Source organism: Sylvia atricapilla, chromosome 8 (genome assembly GCF_009819655.1).
Source record: "Sylvia atricapilla isolate bSylAtr1 chromosome 8, bSylAtr1.pri, whole genome shotgun sequence".
Taxonomy (NCBI): Eukaryota; Metazoa; Chordata; class Aves; order Passeriformes; family Sylviidae; genus Sylvia; species Sylvia atricapilla.
Window position 1 is genome coordinate 29,923,814 of NC_089147.1, and position 21,122 is coordinate 29,944,935.

At 40.2% G+C, this 21,122-nt stretch overlaps 1 protein-coding gene across 2 annotated transcripts in view; it reads left to right on the plus strand.

Moving 5' to 3' along the window:
- The window catches only part of ARID5B (AT-rich interaction domain 5B), a 114,619-nt gene that overhangs the window by 38,599 nt on the left and 54,898 nt on the right, over positions 1-21,122 (plus strand). For both annotated transcript variants that reach the window (XM_066324243.1, XM_066324242.1), the window contains one exon: positions 8,037-8,267. In XM_066324243.1, coding sequence (XP_066180340.1) covers positions 8,037-8,267 — 231 coding nt within the window. The remainder of the gene's footprint in view (positions 1-8,036; positions 8,268-21,122) is intronic.

Below are 21,122 nucleotides of genomic sequence, written 5' to 3' on the forward strand. Positions count from 1 at the left end.
TTGTTTGTTAAAACTGAAGCAGCTGCCATGTTAGAGCCTTAGATGATGTAAAAGCAAATACAGAGGCAGAGCCATTTACAGTACAATTGGCTTGTTTAATGTGATTTAATTCCTCTTGTTGGCTTCGTCATATTACCAAATTATGTTTTAAGCTCCCTTCGCCTTTTTAATTCTTTCTTCTTTTTGTTATAGCAGAATTGAAGCTTCTTATCAGTAACCACGACAACCAGGATAAATAGTTGTTTTAAAGCTGATGCACATTCAACCTGAATGGTCTGCATGACCCAGAACATTCAAGAGGACAGGCAGCATGTGCTCCCTTCTACAATCAATCTCCCCCTTCCCCCCATCTCCATCTGCTTTAGAAAGCTAATAGGGCAGTTTAAAAACCTTTTATATCAGAGTGGTTTTCTGTAGCCTTCCATGGCGGTTTGGACGTGGGCTGGCCCATGCTCATGACCTCAGGTGTAAGGAGAGAAGGAAATTTTGGGAGGCAGGGAGGCGATTTCACAGCCACATCCCCAGTGCCAGCTTGCTTTCCTTGGGTTCCTCCAGCTGTTGTCATGGCAGTCACCTGCTCTCGGTGGGAGGGTGACCTGCTGCTCTGCAGACCCTTGGTGAAGGGGAAGATAATCCTGGCCAGGCAGCAGCTGAACAGAAGGAAGGAGTGACTGGAATTGTGTGGGACAGGGAAGATGGTTGTGGTCGAGAGAAGCCTCAGCACGGAGCCAGCCGGTCAATGCCCCATCTCTGGTGGAGGCAGGCAGGCTGGCTGGGGTGACCAGAGACAGTCACTTCCCTTTTGAGGAAACTTAGGGATCTCTCACTTACCCAGAAATTTCCCAACAAGAATTTCTGCCTAGCCTCTCTGCTCTCCCGTTGCACTCTAAATTGCTTGATGCTGTAGAATAAATCCTTTAAGCTCTCTCTGTCTCAGTTTCTTTCTCTGTGTAATGGGGATAATAATTTTTACTCATCTCCATAAAGCAGTTTGAGGCCTGTGGATGGAAGGGTTATATAAAAGCTGGAAATGATGAGTGTCAGTCACTCTTCTTCTGAGTCTAGAAACACCTCATAAGGTTTATGAGGCAGTCCTAAGGTGCAGGAGGATCCTGGGAGTGCAAGGATGGAGCTGCAGTTATGAGGCACTGAATATAGGATTAGGGTCTGCAAAAGGATATAGAATACCTGGTTGGAAACTTTTTCATATTTAATTTTTTTTTGTCTTCTTCAAAGATTGGATTTGGGATTTGAATTTTGAGTGATTTAGTGAGATGAATATTAAAGAATATTTGATTATATCTCATCGATCAACATATTTGTGTTTGTCCCCATATAGTAGGAGTAGAACAACTCTGATCCAAATAACTGAGTGTAAAATGTTTTCCAGCCATGTGCTTTAAGTATTAGATGATGCTTTTTTTTTTCTTTTTTTTTAATGACTGTATTGCTGTTCAGTTGAACAGTAGTTTCAATCTCCAGTAGATTTGTAAGTATTCTCTTTCTTTCAAATGTTAAACTAAGCTTAGGAATTCTTTGAAAGGCTGATGCTCTGCTGGCACTGTGACAGAAAACGGAGGGCCGGGGAAGTGGCATGAAATTCTGAGAATTAGCTCTGTCTCCTCCTTAAAAGGGGAGAAATATCTGACACATGCAGAAAGGCTGTACTTTTTATTCTCAGTATTGGTAGAAATGACTTTTGCCTTTTGATCAGTTTAAAAGCAGAATCAGGCAGGCAAACGTCCATGTCAGAATTACAGGCAACTTGTTAACACCATCATTATCTGGTAAACATAAATGTAATCACTGTGTTCTATCCTGCAACACATTGCCTTTGTTCTTGATTGCATTAGCATTCAAATAGAGGGGGGTTCTCAAAGCAAGGATGAGTAGCGTGGGTCCTGCCGACAAAGAGGTATCCCCGTTGTGTCAATAATTTACCCAAATTTATTTAAAACCAAAACCGCAGATTTCCTGTCCCATCTCATGTGGCTAAATCATTACTGTATTTGCATTTATCTGTGAGAGAAATACGATTCTTACATTAATATTTTTAGGTTTTATGATTAATTAGGCAGCTGGGGCATACCAAGCGGCTTTACTAGAGTGAATAAAGATCGTGGGAATGAAAAAGCAGAGGGGATTGGAAGAGCTGTGTTTGAGAAGTCTTTCCTAAGCCCTGGAGAGAGGATGGGTCGGTGTGCTAGAGCATGCTTTGTGACAGTGGTGCAGCTACCTGAACTCAGCTGTTGCTCCTAGTCCACAGCAGATTCCTCCTGTGGGGCGTGGATTCCTGCTGTGGTTCTTAGCCTTGTTTGTGTCTGTGCAAAGGATTCAGGGTGAGAGGTGGTCAGGCAGGAGCCAGGGATAATCCTCCATGAGGGTTATTTCGCTGGGACAGGTATTCTTTCCTGCACATGAGTCCCCAGAGGGGTAGGTGATGACTGTCATTGCTGCTTGGCCACCTACAGTTATCTTGGAAGTTTGGAGGTGTTTGGCTGGACTATGATATGGGAAGGTGTTCTCATTGCATCACTCCTCTTAAAGTTCCCTCTTAAAGATTTTGAGGTCATAAAGACCCAGTTTCTTACTCCTCTTTGTGGTTATTCTTTCATCGTTCCACTGTTTCTGTTGCTTTTGGACCTTTCGAGAGATTCAGGGTTTTTAGGTAGTTGTGTGGTAAGTTCATTTCCATCTACTGAAAACTGTGCTCTCTTTCTTTGGGTTTTTATTAGAACAGGCAGCTCTGAGCTGTGTAGGGCCTGTTTGACCTGCAGATACTGATTTTGAAGGGTGAGCTACACATCCTTGCTTCATCCACACCTGTGTTCTTCTGCCTATACTGCAAAAAGTCATTGCCAGAGGAGTAGAACAAGAGAAGGAGAACTAGCTCTTAACAGCTGGAGGGTCCTGGGAGGTCAGTGAACACGCTGCCCCTCAGCAGTCAGGAGACGGCCCGTCACAGGGGTCAGAGCTGTGTTTGTTCAGCACTGCACCAGTCCCTCCAGACATCCAGATGCATGCTCCATTACCTCTGTATTGCCTGCATATTGATGATAATGGTCAAAGCCGTGCATACAAGCAATGATAAACTAATTAAGATATGTGAATCCTCTGGGAGACCCCCCTTAGTAACGGAGCATTATGAAAGAAGGCAGAGCAGCGAGGGCACCGCGTGGGAGAGGAGCCCGATGGACAGAACCCTGCAACTTCCTTCATTTTCTCTCTATATTCCAGATAGCTCCCTTGCTCAATTTGCTACCCACACACCAAAGCATTGTCCCATTTTATCTGGTTCCCCTGATAGTTCCATTGCTTATCTTGCGAAGATCTGTGTCAACATTTATCAAAACAAATGGCAAGCCTGGGACCTTTTAAGTAGTTTTTTTAGTTAATAAAACCAATCTTCTACTTCTGTTATGTTAAAAGTACATTATCTTTTTATTACAAACTCTCTACAGCTCTGTCTGTTTTCCTTCTTGGCAATTTCATGACTGCTCCACTTGATTGCTGTATGGAGAATTACAAAATCATTAAGGGTGGGGTTTTACCAGCTGACTTACAGTACAAGCCATTTCTCAAAATAACCACAACAGTGCAATACTGATGTGTAATTTACGTCACAGTATGTTTTTATGAAATACTTTGTGGCTTATTCATTTAGATCTAGAACTGAATATCTCTTCTTTTACTTTTTAATCAAGCCTGCTGCTTTTTTCTTTTTTTTTCTTTTTTTTTTTCTTTTTTTTTTCTTTTTTTTTGGTACTTTTTAATATTTTCCACTCTGAGGCTTGGCTTGCCTCCAACTTACCAGCTACATGGAGGAGGAAAAAATTGATTTTTTTTTTTCCTTTGCCTGCAGTTTAACTGCAAGTGTGTTTCCCCTTTGATGTATACATTTGTGTTAACTGCCTCAGAAGAAATGGTAGATGTGTGCTAAAATATATTGCACAAAGGTAGAGCAGAGAATTGATAAGAGATGTAAAAGTTTGCAATTTCAAACCATACCAAGGAAGTGTTTGTATTTAGCCTCCTGTGCTGGTACATTTCCATTTTAAAAATTACTTTCTGTATAATGTCTTGTAATTAGAACAGGAAATCATTGAGTAACTGTAAGAAGAAAAAGAGCACTTAAGCTGAAAAGAAATTTACCTTCTGAGAAATGATAGTCCTCATTTTTTTTTCCCCCTTTAAGTTTTATTTCTTCCCTTCACGTTACTGGGTTGTTAATGATAGTAACAGATGTACAGACCCTTATCTGTATCATTGTTCTGCTTGTGTTTTCAGGGGGAGGGGGAGCGGGGGACGAAAAAGTCATTTTCAGTAATACAAGAAATGAATGGACAGAAAATGGGAAAAGCCTAATTACAAAAAATATTCTGTGTCACAACAGAATAGCAATTAAATTGAAACTTCAATATAATTATCAATAACAGTCGAGCCTGGAAGGGTGCCAGGCGCGTAAAGTTGGTACTCAGCCTTTATGTGGTTGCTAGGAGGATGGCAAAAAGTATAAAGCTTAGAGAAAGGAATGTCTAATGTAATAAAGTAACAGAAGGTAGCATAAATCATTGTGAGAGCAGTTCATATTGACATTATTTTACTTAAATTGGGTCGAAACTAGACATTTAGTCTTACAAGAGGCACGAATTCATATTTCTTCTGCAAGAATAACTCTGTGCTTCTGGGAAGGAGTGGAGTGTGCTTTCATAGCACCAGCCTCATACATATTTGGAATCTTTTAAGCAAAAATCTTAAAATGTTTGTTTCTGTTGGCATCCAAATGCATTTGCACTAATACGATTAAAAGAACTAAAGGGCAAAATACTTGGCAGCTTTTCCAGTTGAGGTAATTAGGTACAGGAAGGAACATGCATAGTTTTTCCATCAAGCTCTATAAAATCCTGGTGCGAAGGTCTTTTTAAAGAGAAATAATGCTTACTGATGTTGAGGGTAGATTATGGCAGTTAGCAATAACATTATAGGCTGATGTTTTTGAAACAGGCAAACAAAAAGCATGTTACATTTTTTTTTCTCTGCTCTCTCTGTAAATAATTCTGGCTCTAGATGGATTTGTTAGGAATTCGTCCTTTTAACAGGCTTTTTTTTCTTTTTTTTTTTTTTTTTTTCTTTTGGGGCATTTAATTGTCTTGCCTTACATATTAAAAATGGTTGTGCTGATTTGAAAAGTCAGTTCTTGCATAGATTCATTGTGTTTGGCATTTCATGCATCTCTTACTTACAAAGACAAATTGAAGAACATGTAATCCAACATAAATGCCAGGCTGTGCCAAATCCCAGCTCTCTTTACCCCTTACAAAGGAAACTGTTGGATTACAACTCTGGAGATAGCAAGCGGTGCTTGGAAGGAAGGCAGTGTGGAACCTTGCTTCCTAATTACAATTTCTCTGTTTTCAGCCTTGAAATATAAAAATAAATTAAAAGTTGACGTCGGAGGGGGTTATTAAACCATACAATTATGATATAAGCATAGGATTAGAGTAATTTCAGTTGAGCCTCACAGGCAGAATACTGTAGGTATTATCATTTACCACGTTCTGTCTGTTGAAGCTAAAATGAAACTCAGAAATACAGCTTCTTGGTTTCCTGATATCTCAGCTGTGTGTTTTTAGAAGGCATGTTGTTTTTCTTAATTTCAGTGGAATGTGATCCGCATTTTGAACTTTGCTTCTCCTAAGAATAAACTCTTTCTGATCCTATTTCTGAAAAATACTTGCAATATTCACTAAGTCCACCATTAAATGGCACGTGTGAGATTTTGATAAAAGCAAATAATAGTTCTTCTTCGGGGCTGCGTTTTATTAGGGATTGGTCTGCTTTGATTTCTCTTTTCTCATGTGGGCGTGGTTGAAGAAAAAAAATCTTTGTTCCAGGAACACTGTGTTTGTCTTTCACTAAACAAATTTTCAGTTTATTCAGCCTTTGTTCGTTCTTAGACGTATCTGTTGAGCCTGGAGTAAAAAAGGAAAGGAAACAAATGCATCACAAAGTACTCATTGGAATTGCACAAGCATGTACGAAAGTGATCCTGTAAAAATTACTTGGTTTTAATTTATGCCAGGGGGTTTGAGTGAAGTTGTCAGTTGTCAGGGGTACAAAGTTTGTGTAATTCTGCGCAGGGACTTGCAGCACATTTGTCTGGAAACTAATGGTTTACTACAAAGGCACGTGGGACATACATTTATATACACCCTGTTTAAAAAGCTGACCACATCCTGGCATAAGAAAAGTGCTGTCAGATCGACAGATTCAGCTCACCGCTATCTACACAAAGGTATAAAGTAGTAATAACCGTCAAACAGGCGTTTGTGAAACTCTCCAAGGAGCTAAAGGACGGATCATGTGCCTGTTAATTCCTAGAACAGTTTTCCTGATCTGATTTTTAGAGTTTCCTAATAAAGAAGAGAGAGCCTTATTCCCAGGAGCAATTGGCTCAATCGTGCTGTTGTGTAGGCTTATGGGATACTTGTTGAAACAAAGAAAAGCATGACCACATCATTATTGACCAAAAGAGGTTTTAGGGCCATCAATTTTATTTTCTTAGAAAAGTAGAGTCAGTGCTGTTTACTAAAATGTATTACTCTTTTTTTTTTTTTTTTTCTTTTTTCTTTTTTTTTTTAATACCAAATAGTATTATCTCCTCACCTATGTCAGGATAGTGTGAGAGTTCTGAGTTTTAAAAAGTGATGACTCTCAGGAGCTGTGCTAGCAAAGACGGTGCCTCACAAGTCCGTCTGTCGTGTTGATTTTTTTTTACAGCATTGCATTCATCTGCAGTGATGACATTCTAGGTGATAGATCTGCTTCCAGAGTCTTCTTAAGATTTAGCCTTTTATGTGTCAACATTTCCATTGCCTCACTTGAATCTAGATGAGTTGTGCCATCATATTTAGTTGGGGAGAACTGATCTGACTTTTCTTTAAATGTCTGAAGTGATTTTTGTTTCGGAGTAAGAATGATGATTTCAGTATTGGCAATGGGATTAAATAGTAGATCTTTTGTCTCTGGCAGAAGAAATAGCTGAGTAATTCACTAATCAAAGTACAGCAGAAAACATAAAGTGAATGCCATTACTTTGTCTTCATTGGCGTACCTGGAAAGCCATGTTCTGCTCCACACCTGAGGAGATAAATGAGCAGAAAAAGAGTTGCTCTTGAGTACTGGCTGCATAGCTGCAAATGAGTCATTTCTCATGTTTGTATCCCTAGTTGAGGTTTTTTTTTCCTCTCTCTTTAAGTTTCCTTCTGGTTATATGATGACACTTGATGATGATATTTCAAAATCTGCTACCTTCATATGTGATATAATCTAAACCATAAAGGAATGGAAAGCTCTGAGATCTAGATTGCTTTACATTTTGAGCGCCGCAGCACAAGCTGTTTGAAAATTCATTTGCTTGTTGTGCACTATAGGACTTTTATTGAGTCCTGCTGCATTTGCAGTTAATGTGAAGAAAGTTGCTTCCATCTCTTGGGGTTTAGCAACAATGGCCAGGTCAGATCAGCCCACCTCCCCTGACCCAGAGGTCCTTTGGTGTAGTTACCAGTATGAGGTGCTTCCAAGGAGAACTAATAGCTGTATGCTCTGAGGCTTGTATATTATTATTTTTAAAAGATGTTAGCTGATGTAAACATGAGTGTAGTAAAGGTATATGGGGAACTGAGTAAATATTACAGATAATATTTCTATTGAAGCAGCCAAATTGGCAAAGTATGGAGAACACTTTGATTCAGGCCCTCGGCAAACTTTTGCAGAGCAGTGTTTTCTTGCTCATCCAGGTAGTCCTTGGTAGTAAGTATGGGAAAACTGAACAGAGAGGCAGAAAATAACCTATTTTAATAAACTTTTTGTTAATTTCTGTTTTTAACCTTTCTTTCCAGACTGTGCTATAAAAGTTGCGTCTTCAGAAAAGGCAAACTTACTTCAGAAAAACGAATTTTTCTGAAATACTTGATTTACAGTTTTTGGTTTGTACTTTTCTGATATACTAAGAGTATTTTTTTCTGTTCTTCCAGGTGAGGATGACGAAGATTCAAACCTTCTAATTCTCAGCTACCCCCAGTACTGTCGATACCGTTCCATGCTAAAGCGCATTCAGGACAAGCCCTCTTCAATACTCACAGACCAGTTTGTTTTAGCCCTTGGAGGCATTGCAATAACAAGCAAGAACCCCCAAATCTTCTATTGTCGGGATACATTTGATCATCCTACCCTAATAGAAAACGAAAGTATATGTGATGAGTTTGGTAAGTCCCATTACAGCTATTTTCTTCTTCTCGCAAGTAAAGACATTTTTCTTCTTCTTTTTTTCTTCTAAGTCCACTGATTTCCAAAGGGAAGATGTGATTTCTTTGAAGTGAGCTAATGCTATTTATGATTGAAATGTTCAGTACCAAATATGCTCTTTCTTCTTTAAGACTAAAGGCTCCTAGCCACTGGTGATCTCAGTATTGTAACTTGAGTTCACAGTCAAAGATAATGTTAGATGGGTAGAGTGTGGCACAGTGACTTGGTCTGAGTGAAACAATAGCTTGCCTGGGTTTGAAGTTCATCTGCCTTAACTATTCCCCTGTAGCCTGTCTTCCAGAAGCTTTACACTGTGTGTTAGCTTTTTGAGGCCATTGTTGGTGCAGTATGCTAAAAAATGCCACATAGGAGAGAATGGTTTCACGCCCCATTGCTGTTGCAGAGCACTTGTCAGCCGTGCTCCTGGGGCCCTGTAGAGTGTCAGCTGTAGCTGGTGTGCTTCTGGTCATCAGAATGGAGCATTTGGAATGTGGGCTTCTTCAACATGGGCTTTGCCACTGCCAGGAGCTTGATTTTACGAGCACAGAGGTACTTTCGGGAGGTGACCTCAGTTCAAAAGGCATAGAGAATACTCTGCAGCTCTAAAGGAGTACACAGCCCCTTACAGCTGGGGAAAAGGACTGCAAGATTTGACACCTGATAGCAGCCAGGTGATTTCACACAGGGGGTTTTGGTGTAAGACCATCCCAGTGACAGCAGATGTGCTTTGAATATGTGGCAGAATGCATGTTGTGTAGACACCCAGTAATGGGTCCAGTGTAGTTTCTTTAGCAGTGTCCAGAATTCAGTTTCATCCCCCATAGATGGATGAGTTCTGTGGCTAATGCTTGCAAAGTGATGCAAAGCGTGGTGATGAGTGCACCTTTGCTTATGGGACCCCCACATCTCTGCAGGGAAGCTCCGGTGGTGTCTTAGAGAAAAAAATTCCGCCGATACCCTTAAACATTTAATAATGAGAGTGAGAGGGAATGTTCAGATGGGAGAGACATCTGCCTGTTTTTCTGAACTCCAGCACACTGGCCTTGAGCTTGGTGCCCAGCTCAGGCATTGTTGTGTCGGCAGAGAAGACTGACTCATCCGGCGGCACTGGGGCACTTGGTAAGGAAGTGCTCCTCTGCTGCTGTGCCACTCCATTCCCGAAAGGCAGACAAGATCCTTACTCACATGGTGTTGTCACTGGAGCACATGACTGCTGGGAGTAGTTTTAGTTTTGTGCTGTCAAGGTTTTTAAGAATCAGGCCCAAACTGTCAAGTCTGCTCACGCTCACACAAAACATTACAGGCTTTGAATGAACTATGAATAAAAGTGTTGGTTGTTCTTAGGGGGTGGTGAAAAAAATGAATTAAATATCCTGGAAGTTTGGTCCAATGACACAATAGTATCATGTTGGTTTTTATTTACTGTGAGCTCAAGCTCAGAATATAAAGTTCAGTTGTAATTGACTCTCCTTTTTATATGGGAAAGGTTATTTTAGGCTTGAAGGCGTTTCATGAGCCTACCATCTGCTTTCTGTGGAGTATTTTATTCAGGGTCATTCCTTGATTACAGGTTTGTTGCAATAGTTGGATCCATAATGCAAGTGTATCATGGAATATTAGTAATAGATGAATCAAAGAGATGTGGAGTGATGCAGAAACTACGCTTAGTGAACCATAGCAAGTGCTTTGTTCAGCCTCTGAAAGCAAAGTATGCCATTCTCTTGACCTTTGTGAGGCAATTATCTCATTATCAACCAGAGCCACAGAAATCTTAGCCATAGAAATTAATATTGTGTGTTTTAAATTTAGTTTGGTTTAAGAAGCAGATTTTTAAAAAATCCTGATTAAAAAAAAAGGAGCCCAAAAAAATCCCAAAAACCCACTGTTTAAAAGTAATTATTAGGAAAGCAATGATGTAAAACTTGCAGACCCTGCTGTTTTAAGAAGAAAAAACTGGCCAGTGAGTGGTTCCATATCTGTATTGCAAAATGTATGGTGTCAATTATGTACCTATATTAAAGACAACAGGCAAAGTACTGGTTAATCCTTTTCTTTGCTGGCAGGACAATAAAAAGTACAACGCTTCATTATACAAACAGTTTACACTGATACCGTGTAGATTGATGTCACATGTGGAAAGTGATGACTGCTAAGGCTAAACAGAGGCAGGGTGGTACAGCAGATAAATAGATTACTCTAAGGCACTGGTATTTATCAGTCAAATCTGAGGGGGATACCAGGTGACAAAAATGGTGAGTAAAATTCTGAAAAGGTGTCTATAAGGAGATCCAGACACATTTAATTTGAAGGTTTTGTCTCTCTCTTACCTTGCAAATGAACTAAGTGTGCGGAAGGAACAAGATAGGAGTGTGAATATCACCATTTTTACCTGAAATTCTCCTAACTCCAAAGCAAATACAAAATTTGGGAAATGCATTCTGCTGATGTCTTTATGTGGGAAGCACTGGAGCACTGGTTGCTCAGTGGATGCATAATCTTCTACAGAAGCATTGCATTGGAGGCAAGTCTTACACATTCTCTGTATGCTGGAGTGTTTTGCAACAGATACAGCACGTCACAAAGGAGACACCAGAAACACCTTTACAAGGACCCCTCAGCATATAAGCTGTTGTCCTTGTTAGGCAGTTTTCATTTTCCAGACCAAAATGTTTTTCCTGGAAATACTCTCTCTACTTTCATTATAAATTTATAACAAAAAAAAAAAATTGTTGAGCTCTGACTTGCTCTCATAGTCCTTCTTTTTCCGTCTTCTGTAGGGAAAACGAAACAAAAATAAATCAGGCAAGAAATGAGGAAGAGGAATTAGGTTTTGTTGACAATAAATAACGTTTTGGTGTGGGACATTTTAAAGCAGAAGGTGTGTGTAGATGCTGTCTGTGAGCTTGCACAGGTATGGTGAGAAGGGATGCAGCAAGGCTTTGGGCAGTCCTGTGTGGACGTTCTGTTTCCATAGAGGCTCTGGGAGGCTCAGGCTGTGCTAAGCTTCCCCTCCAGCTCCAGCTTGGGCTGCCACAGGTGCTGCCAACACTGCGGCCCCCTGTGCTTGCCTCTGCCCTGCGTGTCCCCTGCCGCACGGCACGTGCCCAGGTGGTTTGGGCAGGAATATTTAGGACCAGTTTTCTTGCACAGTCCTCTTCTGATTCTCCTCCGGTTTGGTTCGGTGTGCCACAGCATCCCATCTAGGAGGCTGCTGGAGGAATGGGCTCAGCAGCTGGAAGGCTCAAACGTTTTGCATGTATTTCTTTGCAGCCTGCCACAGAAGGACTTGGTCTACATTTACAGAGGGAAGGCTGCTGTGAGTGGGAAGCCTCCTGTTCCCATTCTTGTTGGTATAACCACTGAATAGTTAATCCAACTGCCTTGGAGGGCTCCCCTCCAGAATGCAAACAGGCACAAGAGCTTGCTTCTGTTCAGAAAGCAAAAGACATAAACCTTGCTGGGATATCTTGATAGCCCAGGTTCCTGGCTAAGGCCGCAGTCAGACTGCACACGTATCCCTCTCCTGAAATAAGAGCAATTAGAGGTCCTCACCAGCATGAAGCAATCCAGGTGGATAATGAAATGAATGTGAGCAATGAAAATGAACAATTCATTTCTCTTCAACTCAAGACATTTTTCAAAATCTTTTTCATTTATCAGCCTCTGGGGTTACTGTTACTGAATAACTTTTGTAAATGCATATCGTTTACTGGCATCTGCTGTGTGGTCATACGTGCTGTGAGAGAGGAGGAATGAAAAAATTAGGTTTCTAATAATTTTCATTATAGACCTAAGTGTTCTAGCTGGAGGCAAAGCTGCCTGCGAGTGTTCAGAAGGTGTATCTGAAGGTCACTGGGCATAAATCAAGGTCCACTTGTTGCTAGAGCAGCACATGTCCTCTGGGTTTGCTTGTCCAAAAAAGGTGACTTCAGTTGCCAGGCTTGTGCCAGCTCCATGGCTTAGAGTGGCTTCCAGGGTGCATCAGTGAGCCAGGATCCTTCTGTCATCCAGCTGTGGTCTGGGTGATGGTGAGCTTCAGCTCCATCAGCTTCACCAGGTAAAAATCTCACACAGAAGGGTTTATCATGGCGCTTTGCTAGATAAATGTTAAAAATCCTGTCTAATAAAGATGAATCCAAAGGCTGTCTTTCATTCTGCGAGGATGGGCTTCCTTTTTCTATAAACAGGAGTGTGAGAGAAAACGGAATACCTTATTTCTTCTCAATTTTTGGTAAATTTTAGATCAATCTGGATTATTTTTACAGCATGCTGGGTCCAATATGCCATTAAACAATCTATTTGGCCCCTGGAGTACTGTAAACACATGTTCATGGCCAAAAGAAGGTTTTGGGTTTGCATGTAAACCCCAATTTTTTTATTAAACATTTCATACCAAAAAGTGAGAGAACTTCAACTTACTGTGGTAAAAATACAAAATTTTCTCTGAAAAATTAACCGTCTTCATTTGGCCATAACATGAGCAATGCAGAGGAAAACTGCTCATTAAAAAAAAAAAAAACAAAAACGTGCAAAAGGGCATTGCAGGCCCCACTTATCTCCTGTCCCCATCCCCCAAACCAAACGTAAAGATATATTGCTTGCTAGGGGAAAAGTTATCTACATTAAAATGCAAACCTCAAAACCTTCAACAGCTCATCTCTCCCAGTAAAACAATGAAGAGTGCTGTTTGTCTCACTTCCAGGGCTGGCAGGGAGTGGTTGGGAATGAGGGGTGACTTTACCAGTCCTCCCAGCTGCTGGAGTGTCTGAGCCAGCAATTTCAGAAGGACTTACCCTCCTTGCCATTGGCCAGGGAAGCCATGGAAGAGCAGCATTATGAAGGAGAAAGGACTTTTTAGGGATAGTTCATGTGCCAGAAAAATTCTGCGGCATGAAAGCTGGGGACTTCAGGGTATAGAGTTGTACCATTGTTCCTGGTATAGCTGAAATTTGGTCTTTGCTCTCATTATGCATCTTAGTTTACAGAAGTTTGTGACTCACAGATAAAATCAGTTGTTTGGGGGAAAAACATAACAAAATAAAACCTTGGCAGGGAATGAGTCTTTAAAACAAACAAACAAACAAAAAAAAGGAAGAATATTTTCAGTCTAAATGAAATACAGTTTTCCTGTTGGTGACTTGTTTTATTTGTGTGAGTCAAAGAGTCAAAGTTGGCTTTTCTTTTTAAATTTAGCTCCAGTGCAAAAATTGCACTTGGGCTGACTGAGTGTTTTTTTAAAATTTTTCAGCTGATATAAAGTATCAGCATTATTGCTGTTGTTTGTTTTGGCTACCTGCAGGATCATTTATATCAGTGAAATTCAGGAAAACCTGAACTTTCCATATGCTTTGGCCTTCTTTGTTTTAATACAGATGTGGTATTAAAGTGGGGTTGCTGTTAGTGCTCCTCTGCAAAGACTGGAATGTTTAAACCATTTAGAACTGCAGTAGGAGGAATATGGAGACTTTTTATTAACATGAACACTGGGAGCTCCTTAGATGGAGCTTTACGGTGGCATCTCCCAACAGTCTGGAGAATATGTAAATTTTTCCCAAGGTCTTGGGCAGGGTGGCTTAGCAAAATATTTCAAATTTTAGGTCTCTGAAAACAAAAACAGGACATAGCTGGAGGGGAAGTAGTGATTAATGCATAATAGTGCTATATACAATATAGATAAATGTACATTTCCTCTTCCCTCCCACCCCACCTCTGCAAACACAAGCTTTTAGCTTGAGAAAGTGAATCTGGAAATGTTCTGGATTCTGGTCAGATTTCTTCTTTATTTTGTTAATTCAACTGTAGAGCAAGATATTAATGATCCCCAGATGTTGTTTATAATGATTGATTTTTCAGTTGTGAAAAAATACTTGGAGGGTTTTTTTAAAACAATTGATATTTTCTAGTGTGCTTTGCAGCGTTTGAATAAAATGTCTGAAGGCAGAGCTGTTTATGTGCCCAACATAATTGCTTCTGTTAAGTGATTTCTTCATTCTTAACATTTTTAGCTCTAATTGCTTTTCCCCCATACATCTAAAAATAAATATTTGCAAGTTTTGCATTCTGTCACTCATTGAAATGCATAAAATATTTGTATACTCAAAGCAAAAAGGCACTGATAAGGGGTCACATTCTGCCTTCCTTAGTGGCGTAAATCCAGCACAACTCGATGCACTTCTGTGGCTGTTACTCAAGATTTTCACCAGTTAACCAAAGGCAGAATCTCACTCAATGTTAACAGCAAGCTGTTAAGTGAACGTAAGTAATGTGTAGTAAAGTAAGATAAAATACCTTCCTGTCTGCAAGAACTTCAATGGAAACAAATGCTGTTAGCTTCTACTCCTTTCTGGTTTTTAGTGCGTTTTGACTGGCAACCATAGTTTTAACCAGGATAAATAAATAGTAGCATAGATTATTTTTCACTATATAATCAAAACTCCTTGATGGAGAACACTGATTTTATTTGAGTTGCATGCATAGTGCCCTCGGGAAGGCAGCAGATGTTGAGTGGAAGGGCGGGTACTGCTTGAAAAGCTTCTTCTGCCCATTCCTGAGCCCCTGGCCTCCCTTCTCAGACAGGGCTGGTCATGGCTGGCAGCTCTGCACAGAGGAACAGGGGAGCTGCCCGAGAGAACTGCTCCCATGGGAGTTTGGTGTGGCTCCTTTCTTCTTCAGGTACCCTGGGGTAGCAGTCGTGGAGGTGGGGGGCTTGTGCCATGTGCCTGCAATGACTGTTGTGGCCGTGACCCATCTGCTTGAGAAACATCAGGGTTGTGAGCCATGGGGTGCCCAGTCTGGCCTGGGCTGGGACAGCTCTGGGTTTGGGGCTCTCACTGGACAGGAGGTGAGAGTTCCTCTCTAGAGAGGGCTCGTGGCAGAGTCCTCTTCCTGCCCAGAATATCTTTTTTATTTTTTAGCTTAGTAACTATGTGATGGTATTGTGCGGTTTATATGTTTTACCAGACAGAGTTCAGCAGAGAATTAATGTATAGCTCCAGCAAATGAGGGTTTGCAAGTGAGCTGCTCTTCTGAGCCTGATAAATGTAACCCATAGCAGGCGTTTTGTCATCCATTACACACACACATTATTGGTGTCCATTCAATAAATGACTGTAGATGTACATCACTAATGCCTTCTATATAAGATTGCCCCTTGATGGCTACTTTTGCAATTCAGCTACCAAAATCGTGTTTTGTGGTCATAGCAAAAAGTAAGCCAGGCCGTGTTCATCGTATTTGTGAGCCATGTCCATCACAGGCAGTCTCATTTCTGGAGCCATCTCTTTTGCCCTCATAAGCCTTCGTTGGCACATCCTTGTTTGACTGTTGCCCTGGTTTGCATCAAGCCCCCCGTGGACAGGCCTGCTCAGACTCCGGAGCCGTGTCTCAGAATTGTGAGCCCACTGGCAACCCAAGCCTCATGAGCAGCATCCCTGAGGTGCTGGGGCTCAGCACAGTGAGCAAGGGAGACCTCTATGGCCAGGGAAGGACCCCCATTCCTGTACAATGGAAAAGTGAAGTGGTTTGTGTCAGAATATGGTCACATTCTTCTGATTAAACCCACTCAAAAAAGACAACATTGTAATATTTTCCAATGACTGTTTATCATGAATTACGTCAGCCTCAGTTTAAATTGCTATTATTTCTCCTTAATGCTTCTTGGTGCCTGCATAATTTACAGCATTGGCAGCTGTGGGACTATGAAATAACCTTTCACAACCGCCATGCAATAGTAAAGAACATGAAGTTTTTGTTGTTAATTATTATGGGACTCCTTTAAGTTTTTTACAAAGTGACATAAAATATTGTTGAGGTATTTATGGTTAAAGCTACTTCTACGTGGATCTATTTTGTTTCTGGCTAGTTCTTAACTAAAGCAGTCATTTGTGGTTATTATGCCTAGGGAAATATTATGTCAGAACTGGTTTAACAGTATTATTATGTATCACATGTCATATATTACATGTCAGCACTTGAGGCTGTCTTTCAATAAAAACAAATGTAATTTTAGTTAATGGTCTTTTAGGTATAGGCCATTTGTAAACTTACTTGAGTTCATTTGAAGGTATACTAAAAATCTTTGTTCTCCGAGAGTGCACTTGGGTAATTTCATTTTGGCTTGAGATGGAATTTCCAAAATATTTATCATTATTTCAATCAGAGGGTGCTGCCTCTAAAAAGCAAATAGTTTCCCAATAGCGAGGTTAATGTACACATTTTAAGGAGCTGTAACTGTTACTCATTACTCTGTTTACTTTTCCCCCCTTTGGAGCTCAGGCTTCCCAGGTTCCCTACTGGTCAGGCTGATAGGAGTATCCCGGGCAACTAAGCCACCTAATGATGATACTTCACTGTGCCGCTTAAATGAATAGCTTATACCTTCTGCATAATCCCCGGGTAAAGGGGGGAGAGAAATCAGAGGTTGAAGGTGAGTTTCAGGTTTCCTTGAAGTTGCATTTCAAATCTGTAAAATGCAAACTTACACCGAGTAAACTTCGAATTAATGTGTCATTTCCCTTGGTTCCAAATACTATGATATTTTCCAGTACTTACTTAGTTGAAGCAAGAAGTGAAGCATATAGGGTGTGCCAGAAAGTTTACACAAAGAATGAAAACACATAAATGACTCATGAGAACTTTTTCTGTGGTTCCTTTTTGTTGTTGTTGTTCTTAATGTGTAATTGTTTAATTACTGGTAGGCAAAAAGAAAAGAAAAAAAAATGCCATTATTTCTCTCTCTCCCTCCTCCCCCCTCCCCCCAAAAATCTATGCTTGAGCACCATAAAAATTACCAAAGCCTCTATTTGTATCTAGTTGCATTTCCCTCCGCGGGATTGCTGGTTTTGGTGACTCTGTTGTAAGAAACTGAAACTCTGCTGGGCAAAAAAAAATCGGTTTCTGTCCCCCCCATAAATGGTTGGACCAAAGAAGTGAAGAGGCAATCATGAAACTGAAAAAGCAAGCAAAAAGCAGGGTGAGGATTTTGTGTGTTGCTAAGGTGAAATTTAATAAGGGGAACATAAAACGGAGCTAAACTTGCCTGGATGCCATGAGATTTTTTAATATTAGGCAGCATGCTTGATTTCCCTGGAAGTGAGTGAGCAATCTGAATTTAGAGTTGTTTGGCAGGGGGAGGGGGAGTTTCGTTCTCTTTTTCAATCAGAGGCATTTCACAAGCCGATTGCGTGTGAAAGGGGAATCTATCATTATGTAAGAATGTAACAAACTTTTCCATTTAATGAATGAATATTAAGTATTTCAGGACCTCATAAAGGATGGTAAAAGAGAGAGACAGAGCTGATGTTTGAGAGATTTTAATAAAGATTGAAGTTAGTAGTGAAAAGGTCAAAGTGCCATTTGTTGAGCCCCTGCTTCTGGCATGGTTTCAAAGCTTGCAGTGCAGGCTGGGGGGCTGTGATGTGTGTTAATGAACAGTTGTGGCACTTAACTGAGATCATGGGTTGGTCACATGAATATATATAAAAGATATGAGTGAACATTTTCCCCTTTTTTGCAGCAGTTTGGCTCTTGGAAGGACTAAACAATTAAAAGAAATGTTTGAAATGCTTGAACACCACATTAAGTCCCCTAGTCTGTAAGGAAAATGAGCTATGAATAATAGAATACTGCTCTAGTTAAATATAGTTATTCAGAATTGTTTTTAGCTACAGATGTTATGCCATTTTAGAAACTTAGACTAAATAATGTCAGATCTTGTTTGCTTTTTTAGTATGTTATTCATTTATTGGGAAATTCAAAATTTAAAACAGCTGGGAAAAGGTTTGGTGCTCACTAAGTAATCTTTAAAATGTGTACATTTCAGACTTACTCTTACAGGGCTGTTTAGAAATGACTGAATTGTATATTATAGTTATAAAATTCTGTAAACATGCTCTACCATGTAGATGACAGAGAAAAATGAAATGGGAAAATGAGATAATTCTGGAGCCGAATTTTGTGTATTACAGACTTGATAAAACAGCAAATGGCTTTCTCAATTTAAATAATTTGTAACTTTCCAGGAATGTTCATGGATGTTATGAACAATATGTCTAAAATAGCAGCAGAAAATAATGTTCATTCTCCTTTTATTCTCTCTTTGATGTTTATGTCAAAACGAAGGAGTTAATTTATCTAAGAGTTTCACTGCATGAGTTGGACTGTACAAAACCAATCATGTAGAAATAATAGACTACCATTGGAAGTGCTGTACTATTGCAGTTTTAATAGCTCTTCAGTTCTGCTCAACAATTAGTCCATACATTTTATAGCTGTGTATTTAAGAAATTGGCACACTCAGCAAAATCACGGTAATTGGGAGATGATGTAATGTGGAGAGAAATCAGAGTAAGAAAATTAATTGAAAAATAGTGTTTTGTTCAGGTTTGGGTTTGTTTTCTTTTAAAATTTTAAACACTGCAGTAGTAATTGCTGGTGGGTGAGACTTCCACAGAATTTAAATTCCACATGGCTGGGATTTTGTGAATTTGCTTCTAAATCAAATAGCAAAAGAGGCAAAATAGGTCATTAAAATTCTTGTTATAGTTTTCTCTCTCTGAAATCAAGTGAGGGCGTTGAGGGGGATCCAGAGTAGGGCTTTTTTTCTCTATTGACAATAGTGCTGTTTAAGTTCTCATTACCTGTCAGCGTCTTTGTAAACCTCATCAAACAGATCAAGGGCAATTAGTTTATCATTTACACAAATAGCTTAGGAGACCTAAGCAATCTCTTTTTGCGTGTATCCATAGCCAGCGGATGCTGGTAGCTTCTTCCTAGGACCTTGTTTTTATGCATAAGTCCTGAAAGTGAAGGCAAATTTTAATAAAGGAAGTGGTGTGGATTTTTTGTGTAGGTTTATCATTGGCAATTATGACTTTTTAGTGATTTTTTTTTAGTTGATACATGGTCCTTGATGGGCCAAAGGTGACTGAAGCAGTGATAGCTCACATTTCAGCCGAAGTTTGGGTCTCAGTAGTGTATAGAGGTGTATCTTGGTCTTTTAGTGATCTGGCAGCATTTCCATGTTCTTCAGGGCTGTTGTGTTGGTTGTAGAGGCATAAATTACTTGGGGGTAACGATAGATAACCAATTGACTGGAATAGGAGAGCAGACCTGCTTCTTGGATTAATAAGCAGAGAATAGAGAGAAGAAATAAAGAGGTGATAATACTCCTGCCTCTAATGCTGGAGGAAATCATTATCAACCCCCTAAGAGGTAACATTTTTGGTTAGTCAGTCAGATGATGATGGCTTGCTGCAAAAAGGGTGGTACATTTTCATGGAATAACTGCACTACTAATACTCAAATGTATTACCCTGAACTACGGGCTTGTAGAGGAACATGGAAGAGCAGAAAGAGTTTAATAGAGGGTTTTATCTCTACTTTTGTCTTTGGACCTGATTTTGATGCCTGTCCTTTGTATATTCAGATACTGGACAGGGTTCAGGAGGGGCCCAAAAAGCAGTTCATGAGACGAAAACTCTAAGTGAAAGACTAAAGAATGTCACTCCAGTTAGCGCACAGAGGAGAAGACCAAGAAGGGGCCAAATCAGTCTGTTAGTGCTTCAGCAAGGAGGAGACCTGGGGCAGTCGGGGTCTCTGTAATTTGGCAAACAGACACGTAGCAAGAATCCATGCTTCAAAGCAGAAGCATGAATTAATGCTGAAATTCAGCATGAATTAATGCTGAAACTAAGGCACAATTACATAGCAGCGATAGGTAATTAACCGTGGTGATAACTTAGCTAGGAGTAGCATAGATTCTTTGTTCCTTAAATTCTTTAAATCAAGACTGCTTTGCAAAAGACAGGACCCTTACTCAAAGAAGAGATACTGTCTTCATCCAGTAGTCACTCAGCTGCATAGGCAATATCTGCAGAAGGTAAACAAGGTGCTAATATCCTCCTAATTCCTTCTGGCCTTAAAAACTGTAACTTTTTTTAGATATATAATTTATAACATCGGGGCCAGTAAAAGCTGGACTGTGCTGGATCTTTTGTCCATTATACAGTAAAACAAACCTTCAAAAAATTTGCTTGCACTCTTAATGAAACAAGGAAGAGTTTTGCATCTGTTCTGTGGATAGGAGAAAGATTATGGACAAAATACGATATGTTAGGAGCAAAACATCAGTGTCTTCACTGATCCACGCTGATGGCTGTTGGTAGCCTGTGTCTCCTCTTTGTTCTCCTCACCAGTCTCAATCCACCATGAGCAGTTGCCTTTCTGGGCAGTGTGTTCCTCTGCTCTGGTCTCTGGACAATGATCATCCCCTGGCCTGTTCTCTCCTCAGGAGATCAGCTCAGGGAGGATTTCAGGGCCATTCTAGGCCACTTTTAGTAACTTCTGCAAAGGGCTGTCTCCTCAGGTGAAGAATGGAAAACGTAACTCAGTAGCACAGCGTTTAAACGTATGGCAGCACACTACAAGACCGTCTGCTGACTTAGGGTATCTACTTCATGAGTCTTCTCCAACGGGTCTTTCACAGACATCACTGGTGACCTTTACTTTGTAATAGCTTTAAAGAGATGTTAATTAAAAAGAAACTAAACAAGTGGATAGTAGAAGAGAATGAATTTGTTTGAAATCGGCAGTTTCAGGTCATAGAAAGGGTAAGAGAATATGTGAAAACGTTAATGGTGATCATCCTGCTAAGGTAAATGATATTCACAGACAGTGCTGCTACTTCAACAGAGAGGTACTGTGCGATCTTCCAGCTCCATCATCACCCTCCTGTGTTTCTCTCTGGATTTGCAACTGTAGTGGAAGTTGAACTCCAAGTGAAAAACAGCTGTTTGCTGTGGGGTGGCATGTTTACT